The 13,051-nt window shown below is 37.0% G+C and overlaps 1 protein-coding gene across 3 annotated transcripts in view; it reads right to left on the bottom strand.

The window, feature by feature from the left end:
* Positions 1 to 13,051, bottom strand: part of SPOCK3 (SPARC (osteonectin), cwcv and kazal like domains proteoglycan 3) — a 186,164-nt gene that overhangs the window by 17,704 nt on the left and 155,409 nt on the right. For all 3 annotated transcript variants that reach the window (XM_061475412.1, XM_061475392.1, XM_061475402.1), the window contains exon 7: positions 379 to 498. In XM_061475412.1, the coding sequence (XP_061331396.1) occupies positions 379 to 498 (120 nt within the window). The remainder of the gene's footprint in view (positions 1 to 378; positions 499 to 13,051) is intronic.

The following is a 13,051-nucleotide window of genomic DNA, read 5'->3' as shown; positions in this document are numbered from 1 at the left end:
TCACTTTTCTTTATGGAAAAGTTGCTCAAAATCCCCACTTGTTTGTTCTGTTTTATCTCATTATTCAATTGCTAATTGTCAAGCTCTATCAAATAGACAAGTTGATAGTATTAACAAATGAAAGGATTGTTAATGGTAGCTGCCAACCATTCTTAAAAGCAAGAGTCCTGACAAACAATGTTGAAAGTTTAAAGTGAACATCTTATATTGGTACTAAGCCATAAATAAGAAAATAACTCTAGAAAAATGCAAAGTTATGGTTTTGATATGCGTACCTACTTAAAGCATATGAGAACAAGGCAAGTCTTAGCAATGGAAATACAAATGAAAGAAAAGTATCTAAGAGAACATCAAATAAGACAAGTAGAAATCTCTTACTGGTTCTTTCAGGCCTTTGAACAATCCTAGTCTTCTTATTCTGAACTCCACTTTCATGAAGTGCCTTAAACCAGTCTCTCAATCTGTTTGCAACCTCCCTGAATTCCAGGTCACTGCACACTGAAAAACAAAAGGCAGAGCTGTTTAATGTTTTTCTCCTGGGTGCTAAATAGAACTTTCAAGGTATGCTAAAAAAGAAAGCAAACATCATAATATAAAGATATGTTCCGCAGCTTCCTTTAATTCAGAAAGGTGACTTTCATTACCTAGGTATGCCTTCAAAACACAATCAAGGTATTTAGAAATAAATACATGATGTATAAAGCAACTATGAAATTATATATATATATATAAGAAGACATCATTTACAAACTACTACAAGCACTTCTAGCACACATATTTTCACATCTTACTGTAAATGAGGCTGTACGGCACCCATGACAGCCTTACGGACTTTCATTTCTATGTCCATTAAAGCAATAATAACAAAAGCCCTACCAAAAGGGGTCAGAGATGCAATTTAGGCAGATAACGCAGAAACATCTAACTTGCTTTCCTTCACTGAAGCATGAAAAGGGCAAATGGGATTCACAGAGAAGGTGATTCAAGAGTGTCCTAAGAGCTTATTTGATTGACTGTAGCTTTACAAACCAACATTCATGCACACTTAACTGCAAACAGGCAGCTAGCTGTACAGCCGGTCAGGAACGGAAAAGATGGTTTCTTTTCCCACACTCAGCAAAGGTAGAGAAAACACGCAAGACCAAAGAGAGCATGTGTAGAACAAAGATCATCAGACTAGTAGCAGACTGACTGAGAGGTGTACAGTACTGCTAGTTAGTACTGCCTTTAAGCAGCAGAAGCAGAAAACAGAGATGTGCAGTAAGGAGTCGTATTCACCTTCACTATTAAGCTGCTGGAGAAGACAAAGAAAAGGTGTTCTTGGTGCAAGCAGAGAACTCCTTCCAGAACTCTGCTTTTCCATTTCATGTGTTTGAGAGAAGCTAAGACAAGAGAAATAATAGGGTGTGGAGGTTGACAAAAACAGGAAAAGCACTGGATGTATGCTTCCCTAGGCAACAGAATACCTTCCTGTCCTGGGTTCAGCAGTAGCAGTCATTTTTCTCCTTCTTAGTAGCTGGTGCAGAGCTGTGGTTTTGACTTTCAGCCTGCAAACAGCGCTGATAACACCGATGTTTTTTAGTTGCTGCTCAGTAATGTTTACTCTGACCAAGGACTTTCTGAATCTCATGCTCTGCCAGGGAGGAGGGGAAGCTGTGAGGAAGCAGAGACAGGACACCTGACCCAAACCAACCAAGGAGTTATTCTATACCACAGCACATCATGCCCACTATATAAACTGGGGGCAGTTACCTGGTCAGGCTGGGTATCGGTTGGCAGGTGGTGAGCGTTTGTATTCTCTTCCCTTGTTATTTGCTGTATCATTATTATTGTTGGTGGTAGCAGTAGTGGTTTGTGTTATACCTTAGGTACTGGACTGTTGTTATCTCAGCCCGTGGGAGTTACATTCTTTTGATCCTCTTCCCCATCCCTTCGGGAGTGGGGGAAGGAACAAGGGAAGCAGTAAGCGAGTGGCTGGGTGGTTCTGAGTTACCAGCTGGGCTTAAACCAGGACACTTCCACTGCCCATGTCAACAGGTACTGCTTCCAAATAAAGATCATTTTCCAGGTCTACCAGTAACTGACTAAGCTACAAACTGACTTAAGCTACAATCTGATGAGCTCATACATAAGTCAGCAGAGCTTCACGGTGATGCTCTGGAAAATAAACTCTAGTTCAGCTTACTTTTCCTTTATCATGTAGCAATCTATAATATTTGGTGACATAGCCTTCAGCACACTTCATTAAATTGAACAACGCTGCGAAACTCCTATTTATATTTTAGAGTAATATTGAAACATCTCATTATGTCAACAACTATCAATGCCTGTACAACAGCAGGCATCTAAGAATTTGTTTATTCATTCTTTGCTGAAGTCTCTCTTGAGACTGGTTCAATCCATGAAAGACTTAGGTGCAATCTATACATACACTTGCATATATTATGAACTGACATTTTTATAAACCGTGTATTGTGCTTTTCTCTTGTGTAATGGTTTTTTTTTCCCCTCTGATAATTCAATAGGGAACTGGGGAAAAGATTTTTTTTTTTAATGACATATTTGGAAATATATGTTCAAAAGTGTCCTATCACAACAACTAGACAAAAATCGTGTCCTGAGCCAAGACTAAAAGTCACAATTCAGACTTGTGGGATTTCTACGTTTGCTGTAATACTGCCTTCCTTTACCAAGCCTTGTACCAGCTAATTCTGATTTGTGTCAGCATAAGGAATCAGATATTAACTTGGGTCACCCTGCTCCCCTATAAAAAACCTTCTATTATAGATGAAATAGAGTGATATTGTTCCCTTCTCTAACTACTAAACTTTGGTTTAAAAGAAAGACTTTTAGAATTGAATCACAGGGTATGGAGCACAGCAACACCATTATGGATACCTGACCTGCCATCTAACCACTTTGATTTATCTACCCTGCACGATAAACACCACCACAGGTCCCAGAAATAACATAGCTACATTAATGGTGCAAATGCTATTTTAATCTATTTCTAACTTGTCTATGCAGTGCTACTCCAATTAACCTGATGCTGAGGTGACTGATTCAGAGCCAGAATTGAGCTCATTTACAGGCACAGACACACACACCTACATATATATCCAAAAATACGTGTGCGTATATGTACATATATAAGGGAGAATATGAGGAAGTGCCAGCTACAAGTAAAAGATTAGCCTGAATAACATTAACAGAAGGATGCATGTGGCAGCTACATGAAGGAGAGAATGTATGAATTTTTCCTTTTTGTAGAAGTAGCCAAAATGACACACTAAAACTAATAATCTCCTAAACTCATTAAGGTGTAAAAAACAAAGCACTAAGAAAAGGAGATAGTACCTCTTCAACTTTTAGGTATAAGAACAAAACAAAACTTGCTGTTTCAGCATCTGGTACCAGACACTGTCATGCACAATATGACATAAAACAACATTTTCTTTGCTCCTGTGAATTGCATTCCTTTCCAAATGACAGGTACATATGGCACATTTTGGGCATCAGACACATCCCACATCTGATCTCAGAGGAGACACTTTCTTCCTGCTTTAACTTAACTTTCCCAAACTTTGCTTGACAATTTATATTATAGTTTTTATCTCAAACACAGAGAATGAGAAAATTGTAATGATCTTGGTCCATTTTAATGATTTTGAAAACTTTATCATGCAAATAGGTCAACTTCAAAAATTAAGGTAACGCAAACCAAACTGATGCCCTTTGAGGATTTTACACCCCATAGCTACTCAAGTGCTGGAGTCAGCTCTCAAACATGACATGTAATTACATTTACTGTATTATTAATTTTAATGTAGAGTGAATTTTTGGTTCATTTCCAACACGCCAAGTAAAAGTAGATGTCTTGTATATGTGAAATATGCACAAGAGATACAGCAGAACTACACTAATGTACACAATAATTTACATGTACAAACTGTGTTCTAATCAAGGATTTACAGCATGATATTTGAGTATCACAGTTTTTTATCAAAGAACATTTAGTTCCTTTACTAGCATCTCAGAAAGGCTTAAATGGTAGAACCAGACAGCAAATCAGAATTCTTGCCATGAAACTTTCTATCAATTATTTCCACAGGATGCTTAAAATATGTTAAAATTTTGAGTTGGTTACATAACAACTGATCATGCAACTTAATTTTGACTGCTGACAAATAAAATACACTGCACTAGATTTTTTGATTTTTTTTTTTTAATCCCACCCTTCCTCCTCTACTTTTGAATTTTCCATTGAGAAATTCAAGTTTCAGATTTCGGCATACTTATATTTTCCACAGTGCTTTTTAAGATCTAGCTACCCTAACATTAATAAAAAGGAAAAGATAAAAAAAGATAATTAGGATCTTATTTTTTTTTTTATGGTTCCTATTAAGTGTTTTTGGTTGGAGCTACTTAAGTTTAATTGCCTATCATCTGCTGTCAGTATGCATTCACTTTCATGGTTACTCTTGCATATGGCCCTCTCTAAATATTCTGTTATATTACATTGTTTGATGCATTTCAGAAACATTAAACTGATGAAAATAATTCATTTTTTTTTTGTGTGTTGACTGGGACTGACATGAGAATATAGAAAAAAAGGACACCTTATAAGAACATAGTATTTTATACTGAAAAATGACAAAGCAGAAAACAGATTTACACAAGTATGTGAGAACATATGGTACTGGAAAATAGATCCTTAAAGTAGTACAGCTATTTCTACACTTAAGTATTAGCATTAGAGCACTTTCGGGCCAGGACCTCCCAGTTCCAAAGTTATTAGGAACAATGTGCTCTGATTACATAAGCCATGATAGTTGTACGAAAGCTGCATTCATTATAGCATCAAGTAACACAATCAGAGGACTACTGGCATGACAGAGAAATTTTCTCAAAGGAAAAAGACTGAATCTTTTGATTCCAAAGGTAGTAAACCCCCTGTTTGGTCCTATCTCAACCCAGATATGTATGCCAAAACTAGACAGAAAAGAGTCCACTTTGCATGCTTTCATGTTGTTATAAACACATAAACCCAGAATCTGTGTATTAGGTGTTTTGCATGTTCTTACATTAAGAAAATAGTCTGGAAGCTGCTCTACAGCTGTCATATGTATGCACAGCAAATTGAAAAAACAAATATAACTCTAATGTTTTATATATATATGATCAATATTATTCCTTAACAGCTTTTTGTACAATTATCACAGTATCACAGTATGCTAGAGATTGGAAGGGACCTCGAAAGATCATCTAGTCCAATCCCTCTGCCGGAGCAGGAACACCTAGATAATGTTACACAGGAATGCGTCCAGGCGGGTTTTGAATGTCTCCAGGGAAGGAGACTCCACAACCTCCCTGGGCAGCCTGTTCCAGTGTTCCGTCACCCTCACTGAGAAGAAGTTTCTTCTCAAGTTTAAGTGGAACCTCTTGTGTTCCAGTTTGTACCCATTACCCCTTGTCCTATCATTGTTTGCCACTGAGTAGAGCCTGGCTCCGTCCTCGTGACACTCCCCCTTTATATATTTATAGACACTAATAAGGTCACCCCTCAGTCTCCTCTTCTCCAAACTATAGAGACCCAGCTCCCTCAGTCTATCCTTAGAAGGGAGATGCTCCACTCCCTTCATCATCTTCGTTGCCCTGCGCTGGACTCTCTCCAGCAGGTCCCTGTCCTTCTTGAACTGAGGGGCCCAGAACTGGACACAATATTCCAGATGCGGTCTCACCAGGGCAGAGTAGAGGGGAAGGAGGACCTCTCTCGACCTACTAACCACCCCCCTTCTAATACACCCCAGGATGCCATTGGCCTTCTTGGCCACAAGGGCACAGTGTTGGCTCATGGTCATCCTGTCGTCCACTAGGACCCCCAGGTCCCTCTCCCCTACACTGCTCTCTAACAGGTCGTTTCCCAACCTATACTGGAACCTGGGGTTGTTCCTGTCCAGATGCAGGACTCTACACTTTCCCTTGTTATATTTCATCAAGTTATTCCCTGCCCAACTCTCCAACCTGTCCAGGTCTCGCTGGATGGCAGCAGCCTTCTGGCGTGTCAGCCACTCCTCCCAGCTTAGTGTCATCAGCAAACTTGCTGATAGTACACTCAATTCCCTCATCTAAATCATTGATGAATATATTAAATAATACTGGTCCCAGTACTGACCCTTGAGGCACTCCGCTAGTTACAGGCCTCCAACTAGACTCTGCCCCATAGACTACAACTCTCTGGCTTCTCTCCTTCAGCCAGTTCGCAGTCCACCTCACTACCTGATCATCCAGACCAAACTTCCTCAATTTAGCTGTGAGTATGCTGTGGGAGACTGTGTCAAACACTTTGCTGAAGTCAAGGTAGACCACATCCACCTCTCTGCCATCATCCATCCACCGTGTTATTTCCTCATAAAAGGCTAAGAGATTGGTCAAACTTGAGAGTTGACAAAAACAAGAGATTTCCCCTTGGTGAAGCCATGGACTGCCCCTCATAACCTTCTTATCCTTGATATGCCTTAAGATGGCACCAAGGATAAGGTGTTCCATCACTTTCCCAGGGATGGAGGTGAGGCTGACCGGTCTATAGTTACCCGGGTCCTCCTTCTTGCCCTTTTTGAAGACTGGAGTGACATTTGCTTTCCTCCAGTCCTCAGGCACCCCTCCCGTTTCCCAAGACTTGGTATTATGCTTTACAACTATGGCTCAAACTCGTAAGAATAGGGGCTATCATAACCTAGTAAGTCACAAATACTACTTGTTTTAATGTTGATTTAAACCTTAATTATTTTTTTTTATTATTATTCAGATCAATCTGATCAGTCTGTTTACCACCCTGAAGCAAGTGTAAGTAAGTAAGTGGCACCTCAAGCACACATTCTCAAGTTATGAAAACAGTAATTTCTGGCTTAGAGGGCAAGTACAAGTCTCAGGTAGTCTAGGGGGAAATTTTGCCTTAAGAACTTATATATGTAGTGCAAACTTCAAACAGACTTTTGAATAATATGGCCTAAAATTATCTATGTTTCTTTATGAATCTGCTGAACAGAGCTGTCTCAAGTCTAATAATCTTGCAAAAAGTTTGATTTTATTGGCACGTAGATTCCATATTAATTTTTACTGTAATGTTATGCTACTATAGAAGTTTCCCTTCCTTCTTGTTTCATAATAAAGCTGTATTTTTATACTGTGGCCAAAATGACTAAGGCAATATTTGTACATTCTGAGTAAACTGAGAGCCTCAGACTAGAGAATCTAATTTAATGTTACACGTAGAGTCAGCCATACATACAAAGAAACTGAAGATTCTTATCACATGGGTCATTAAAAACGTATAAATCCTTTCTAACATCTTCCACATGTTAAAGATATGATTTTGAATGTCAAATGTTCAACTACAGAATTTTTTTTTCAAAGTACTTATCACACTTCACATTTTTGTTCCTGTTTTGACATGTAGAAAGTAGCTAAATAATCTTTAAAATAGTAAAATAACGATTTATTTTCTCTCACACCAAAATTTATATAAGTTTTGCTCAACTCTCCAAGAACATTCAGATACACACTTAACAGATGTAAAAGATGTAAGCCTAAAAAATAGCTTTCGGAAAGTCATGAGAAGCAGAGAACAATATTCAGACATTATCAGAGTCACAAACACGTACTTTTTTCCACAGGAGCTGGGCTGCATAATGTAATCCTAAGTGATACTTAAGTAAAATCTTTAGGTCACAAAAAAAAAATCAGGTATATTTAGTGAAAATTACTACATTTATCTTAATTTCTGATCTGTATCCTGTCTTGGTGCAGTACCTGTCTCAGGAGTCCACCTTAAATCACAGAGATTTATGTGAATAAACCTTGTATTCTGTAACAGAGGGGATCAGGTAACACTGTTCACTGGAACACTATGTGCCATTGAAGCGTGCTTGCTTAGGGTTATGCTATATAATGAAAAATTACACTAATTAATGGGTTGATGCATTTTAGAATATATTTAGGGACTTTTCATTCCAGTAATCAGCTTGTAAAGGTACATGCTGCTGAAACTGTTGTACTGATTTAAAATAGGTCAAGATGAAGTAATTCAGATTTATTCAGACAATTATTTCACCTGATAGACAGGAAGCTTAATCTTTACTGGCGAAAGACAGACAGTAAAGGTTGTAGAAGGTTAGAGAGTAATCAAAAAATGCATATTGTGTCACATGAACCCACTGAAGAACCTGCCTGATTTTGTCTAATGCCAATGCAATGCATTTCTGCCATTACCATCAATTCTAGTACCCATTAAGAGAATTAGTATGGGGTAAAAGGAAGTCACTAGCCCAAAGGTTACTGGAGTGTCCTGTCATCTAAAGTAATAAAAACTGCTATTTGAAACTAACATATACAGTCATGCAAAAATTAAGGGATCTGAAAGTGTACAGTTATCAAATCCAGAAATTCCTTTATAATAAATATTATTTAAATGTTAGGTTGAACCAACTGTTAAATCTGTTTTCACATATAGTAAATGTTACAATTTGTGTTGGCATTTGAATATAATTTACTGATTGGAAGTAGAATATTGGAAAATGCTGTATCAGTATGTGTTCTTTTGGTGCCTTTCAACTCAAGCTAATTGATGAAGCAAAAATAGTGCTACTGAAAGCTGTAAACACATGCAGAAAATATTTTGGGTCTAGCATAACAGATTGAATTCCCTAACATATTAAACCAGCCTTAGCTTTCTGACATAACAGAAATTAGCTTATTTTAAGCATATACTTTTTATATAAAGAGACATACATATAAAAAAATATTTGTAGTTTAATGAGCGTAAATCATTAGTATATTGACATAATATGCACAACAAAATACCCTTTTACTAAGGAGTAGCTTTTGTTAAGTGAAGGGTCAAAAATTATTTAGAGAAAAAAAAAAGGAAGCCATGAAAATACCCCACATTATGTACCATCATTCACAATAATCCATGGAACTACAAGGCTGTAGCTAGAATCTGTGTCTCAGGTTTACTCTGGGAAGAGATACTTTCACCTACTCTTTCAGCAGCAGACCTCACTCAGTTCAATTTTCAGTTCTAAGAGTAGAAGGCCTAACAATTGTGAAGGAAGTGATTCAAAACTAAATAATTAACACACAGTTAAATGGTAACTTAAGTGTAGAACTCACCTATTGATCTATCTTCTTTTGTGCCCACAGCCAGAATATTCTTAATGTCTTTGCATAATTTAACAGAGCACTTCCCAAATCTACTAGTAGCCAGTAAGCCCAAAAACCATAATTTACTGATGATATGGCCACTGGGATTAAGTTGGAGGAGAAAGATTAAGGCTTTGATTCACAGAGAGAGATGAAGTACCCTGTCCTGCCGGAAGGCACACTTCCAAGACAAAAGGGGTACTCCACTATCTCATCATGTGGTTTTGCTTGCCACACAACCTATCATGTGTTTCAAGATACATCCCCCTCCACTACAACCAGAACTGCAGAAGATCATCCCCAACACATACAATCTCCTGCAGTCGGGCAGAACTATATTCATAAATTCATGTATATAATAAAATAACCAAGAAGTAAATATACACGTAACATGGACAATGTGGAGGACAGGGTACATATCAACCACCTCCTACATCAAACTAGGAACTACCCCACATGCAATTGGAAACTTAACTGTCAGTCTGTGTTAAAGCAAGATTTATCATCATCCCAACTTTTCCTACATGTTGGAATCACAAAGAAAATAATTTATGTTGGAAAGGAACTCCAGAAGTTGTTCAGTCTTATCCCCCGCTAAAAGCAGGTCTAATTTTATCAGGTTTCTCAGGGCAGTGTCCAATAGTTCATGTCCTGTGATTATTGTGTCATTCACATGAAGGTTCCTCACTATATGAAAAACTACCCCTCTTAAAAAGGAGAAATACACTACCATCTTGTAACTCTATACTGTTTTCACTGAAGAGTACAAGAGATTTTCTCATGCTGTAATTTAAGAATTGTACCCATTTGTCCAGGATTGTTAGACATCCAGAAACCCGGTTACAGCAGCAATTCCAACTCAACCGTGAGAAGGATTATTTAGAGCAGTCTAAAGTTGATGCTTATGTAGTCCAATGCTCTTTCAATGCATTATCTACCATTCATGCACCACTGTATGGCTCCACAGCACATCTTATGTATCTGAGATGCACTGATTAACTGCACATAATTTATGTGCATTTAAATGTATTCTTTCCCAGAGGGTCATGTGTGACAATACGGTAATCATAATACTGCCATTAGAAGTCAGTGCTGCCTTTAAAACCGGTATCTATTAACTAGAACATTATATAAAGCATACCTACTCAGGCTGCCATTCTGTGCAGGTTTATGAATTAAGCCCTGAGGAACTGATTGTTCAAACTGAAAATTACAGTCTTCAAACTAAGGGCTAGTCCCCGTTTGGGTAAATTTGAATGTCTAACAATACCAGAACTAAAATTGTACGCAAATGGCCTTACAATTCCTGCAATATAGGGCAGCATTTTAGGCTCTGTATCATCTCTGTCATAAATGGGAGGAATAACATATGTCAAAATAAAATGTGGTTGCAAAACCAATAAATTTGGCAGAAGGATGAAAGGCCCTTCAAACTTGTAACTAAAGGATGGGACAGTCATCTTTTCATAGTCCCATATGTATAACTTTTTTAAAAAACAGCTATAAATTGAAAATCATCTGTACATTTCTATTTTCATAAGCTCATGAAGTTTATTAGCCATCTGCTAATTCTAGGCCCAATGATTTTAGGAAAATACCTTGAAAATAACAAATGAAAGCATTCTAATTTCCTTACTATTTAACTAAACAATGAATTTTCTACTTCAGTTAGTCTATGTTACGAGATAATTATATAAATGCTGCAGATATTGTATCAGGGAACTGCAGCTGCTTATTCTTAAATGCGTCAAATTAATGTTCCATACAGGCATTCTGCTCATGATTAATGTTTCATAAGATTTTAAATCATTTCTATTAAATTACATTTTTATTAAAATAAATCTGATATTTTTTGACCCTCATAGTTTTAAAGACTTCACATTTAAATATAATGACTATGCCTGAGTGCACGCAAAATAGTAGTAACCACAACATGAAGAATTTATGTGCTAATATATTCTTTTTAACTTAAAAGATTTAAATTTACTAAAACATCGCAATTAAGTAAGACAACAGTAATTCTTTAATCTGCCAGAAGTATCACAGAACTATTGTGGAATTTGTTGATTACGTTTGTGGGGGACAGCCAATATATATGGCTTCCGTTGCTTACTGCTGCTAATCTTTACTGTTGGTTATCATTTCCCATCATGCTCTGTTATTCTGAACTCTTAATTACCGACGATGAAAATTACCTTATTAATCTGTAAATTGCGTACTTAGGAAGCTAGATAGTCAGCAAAAGAAGTTAAACACAAGGAGTTGCTCCACTGTGGTATGTTACATTCCAACATCTCTTCATTCCCAAATATTTTTATACATTCAACTGAATCCAGTATTTCACATAACAGAAGATATGGGAAGTATCAAATAGGGACAGAACATCAACACCATACCCCCAAAAGTGAGGTAGTTTTCTAAATCCAGTTCCAAAGATTCTTGAAAGCACAACACAGCTCTGTTACAAAGTCAGGACATATTTTTCCTTTCAAGGACAAGATTGATAGGGTCCCACAAAGACTTGTTGCATCTGACATAAAACTCCTTGAAACCTAGTAGGCAAGGATAAAAAGATCACCAAACAATGCTCTTTATAAGAAAATTCATATATATATATATATAATTTTATTATTTCAAATTAGATATTTTCTGAGATCAGAAATGTTCTGTGCAGATAAGAGGCTTCAAAGATTTTCCACACCAAGTAATTCTGCACATAGAACCTGGAAGAGAGTGATGGAACTTACTTTCTATTGTCAAAGAAAACTACGATTAAGCCTTGATAGGACCGTCTAGTGGTTTGCACCTTTTCTCTTGCAGGGAAGGATAGAAGAATTGAATATTGGGCTGAATGATCACCGACTAATAGAAATTAACTAAACTCTGTTCTGCAAGTGTCTGACATAAAGAAATTTTCTATCACAGTGGATACCACTGACAGATCTAAGGCTTGCATTGCAGCACTTTCATATTTACCTGAACTGTTTGCTTCTGTGTCTTTTGGAATACTTAATCATTAACATTGCTCTTAATCACTTAAAAGTGTGCATTAAAGAGTACAATTGCCTGTAGGCCTCTATGTGAGGACTGAGAGGGAATTACTTCAATTTAGCTAATTATTAGTGTCTTTCCTACAGTAAGGCCATCAGAGGTAGATTATCTCTTCCTCTAATACCGAAGAAAACTATGCTAGTCAATTAATTGTACCAGTAATCTAAGAGCAGGACCCATTCCACCTGGCACAGGAATCACATGCGCTGAGTTGTAAACTGTACTATACTGTACCATCACCTCACTGCACTCAGAACTCTAGCCAAGTAAATGCAACCTACGCCTGTGTCTCCATACAAATTCATTAATCAAAAGTCAAAAGAGAAATGAAGAAAGTAATGTTTTTTAAAAAATAAATGATTAGGGCACAAATATCTGAAATGTTTACACGTGTATATATGAAATATGCCAGCAAAGTGCAATTATGCTTTGCTAGTCTATGCACTGAACACTAAATGTATTGTTCGTGAATATCTGACGTAGAACAGAGAATTTTTATGACATATAAATGAATATTCATGGCGATACAAATTTATTTAGCCTTGGTAATTTCTGATGTGGTTATTCCTATACTTAAGTCCCAAAATCCTGCATTACCAACAGCGACCCTATTGAATTCTAATTATTATTTTTTAATAGGATGGGGAAACTCGTTCACAGTACTGTTTTATAAATAAATAATAAGGATATGAGAAGCATGCATTAATGAGGCATATGTGAGTGTATGAAATGTTGGAGGGTGCAGTGTCTGATAGGATGCCATTTGCTAGTTAAAGGACTATAAATCCTTAAATGT

The sequence above is a fragment of the Pezoporus flaviventris genome, unplaced genomic scaffold (assembly GCF_033815535.1).
Source record: "Pezoporus flaviventris isolate CSIRO_AGI_PZ_B2104156 unplaced genomic scaffold, CSIRO_AGI_Pfla_v1 ptg000002l, whole genome shotgun sequence".
Taxonomy (NCBI): domain Eukaryota; kingdom Metazoa; phylum Chordata; class Aves; order Psittaciformes; family Psittacidae; genus Pezoporus; species Pezoporus flaviventris.
The sequence above is the reverse complement of the archived record's forward strand: the minus strand, read 5'-3'. Positions and strand labels throughout refer to the sequence as shown.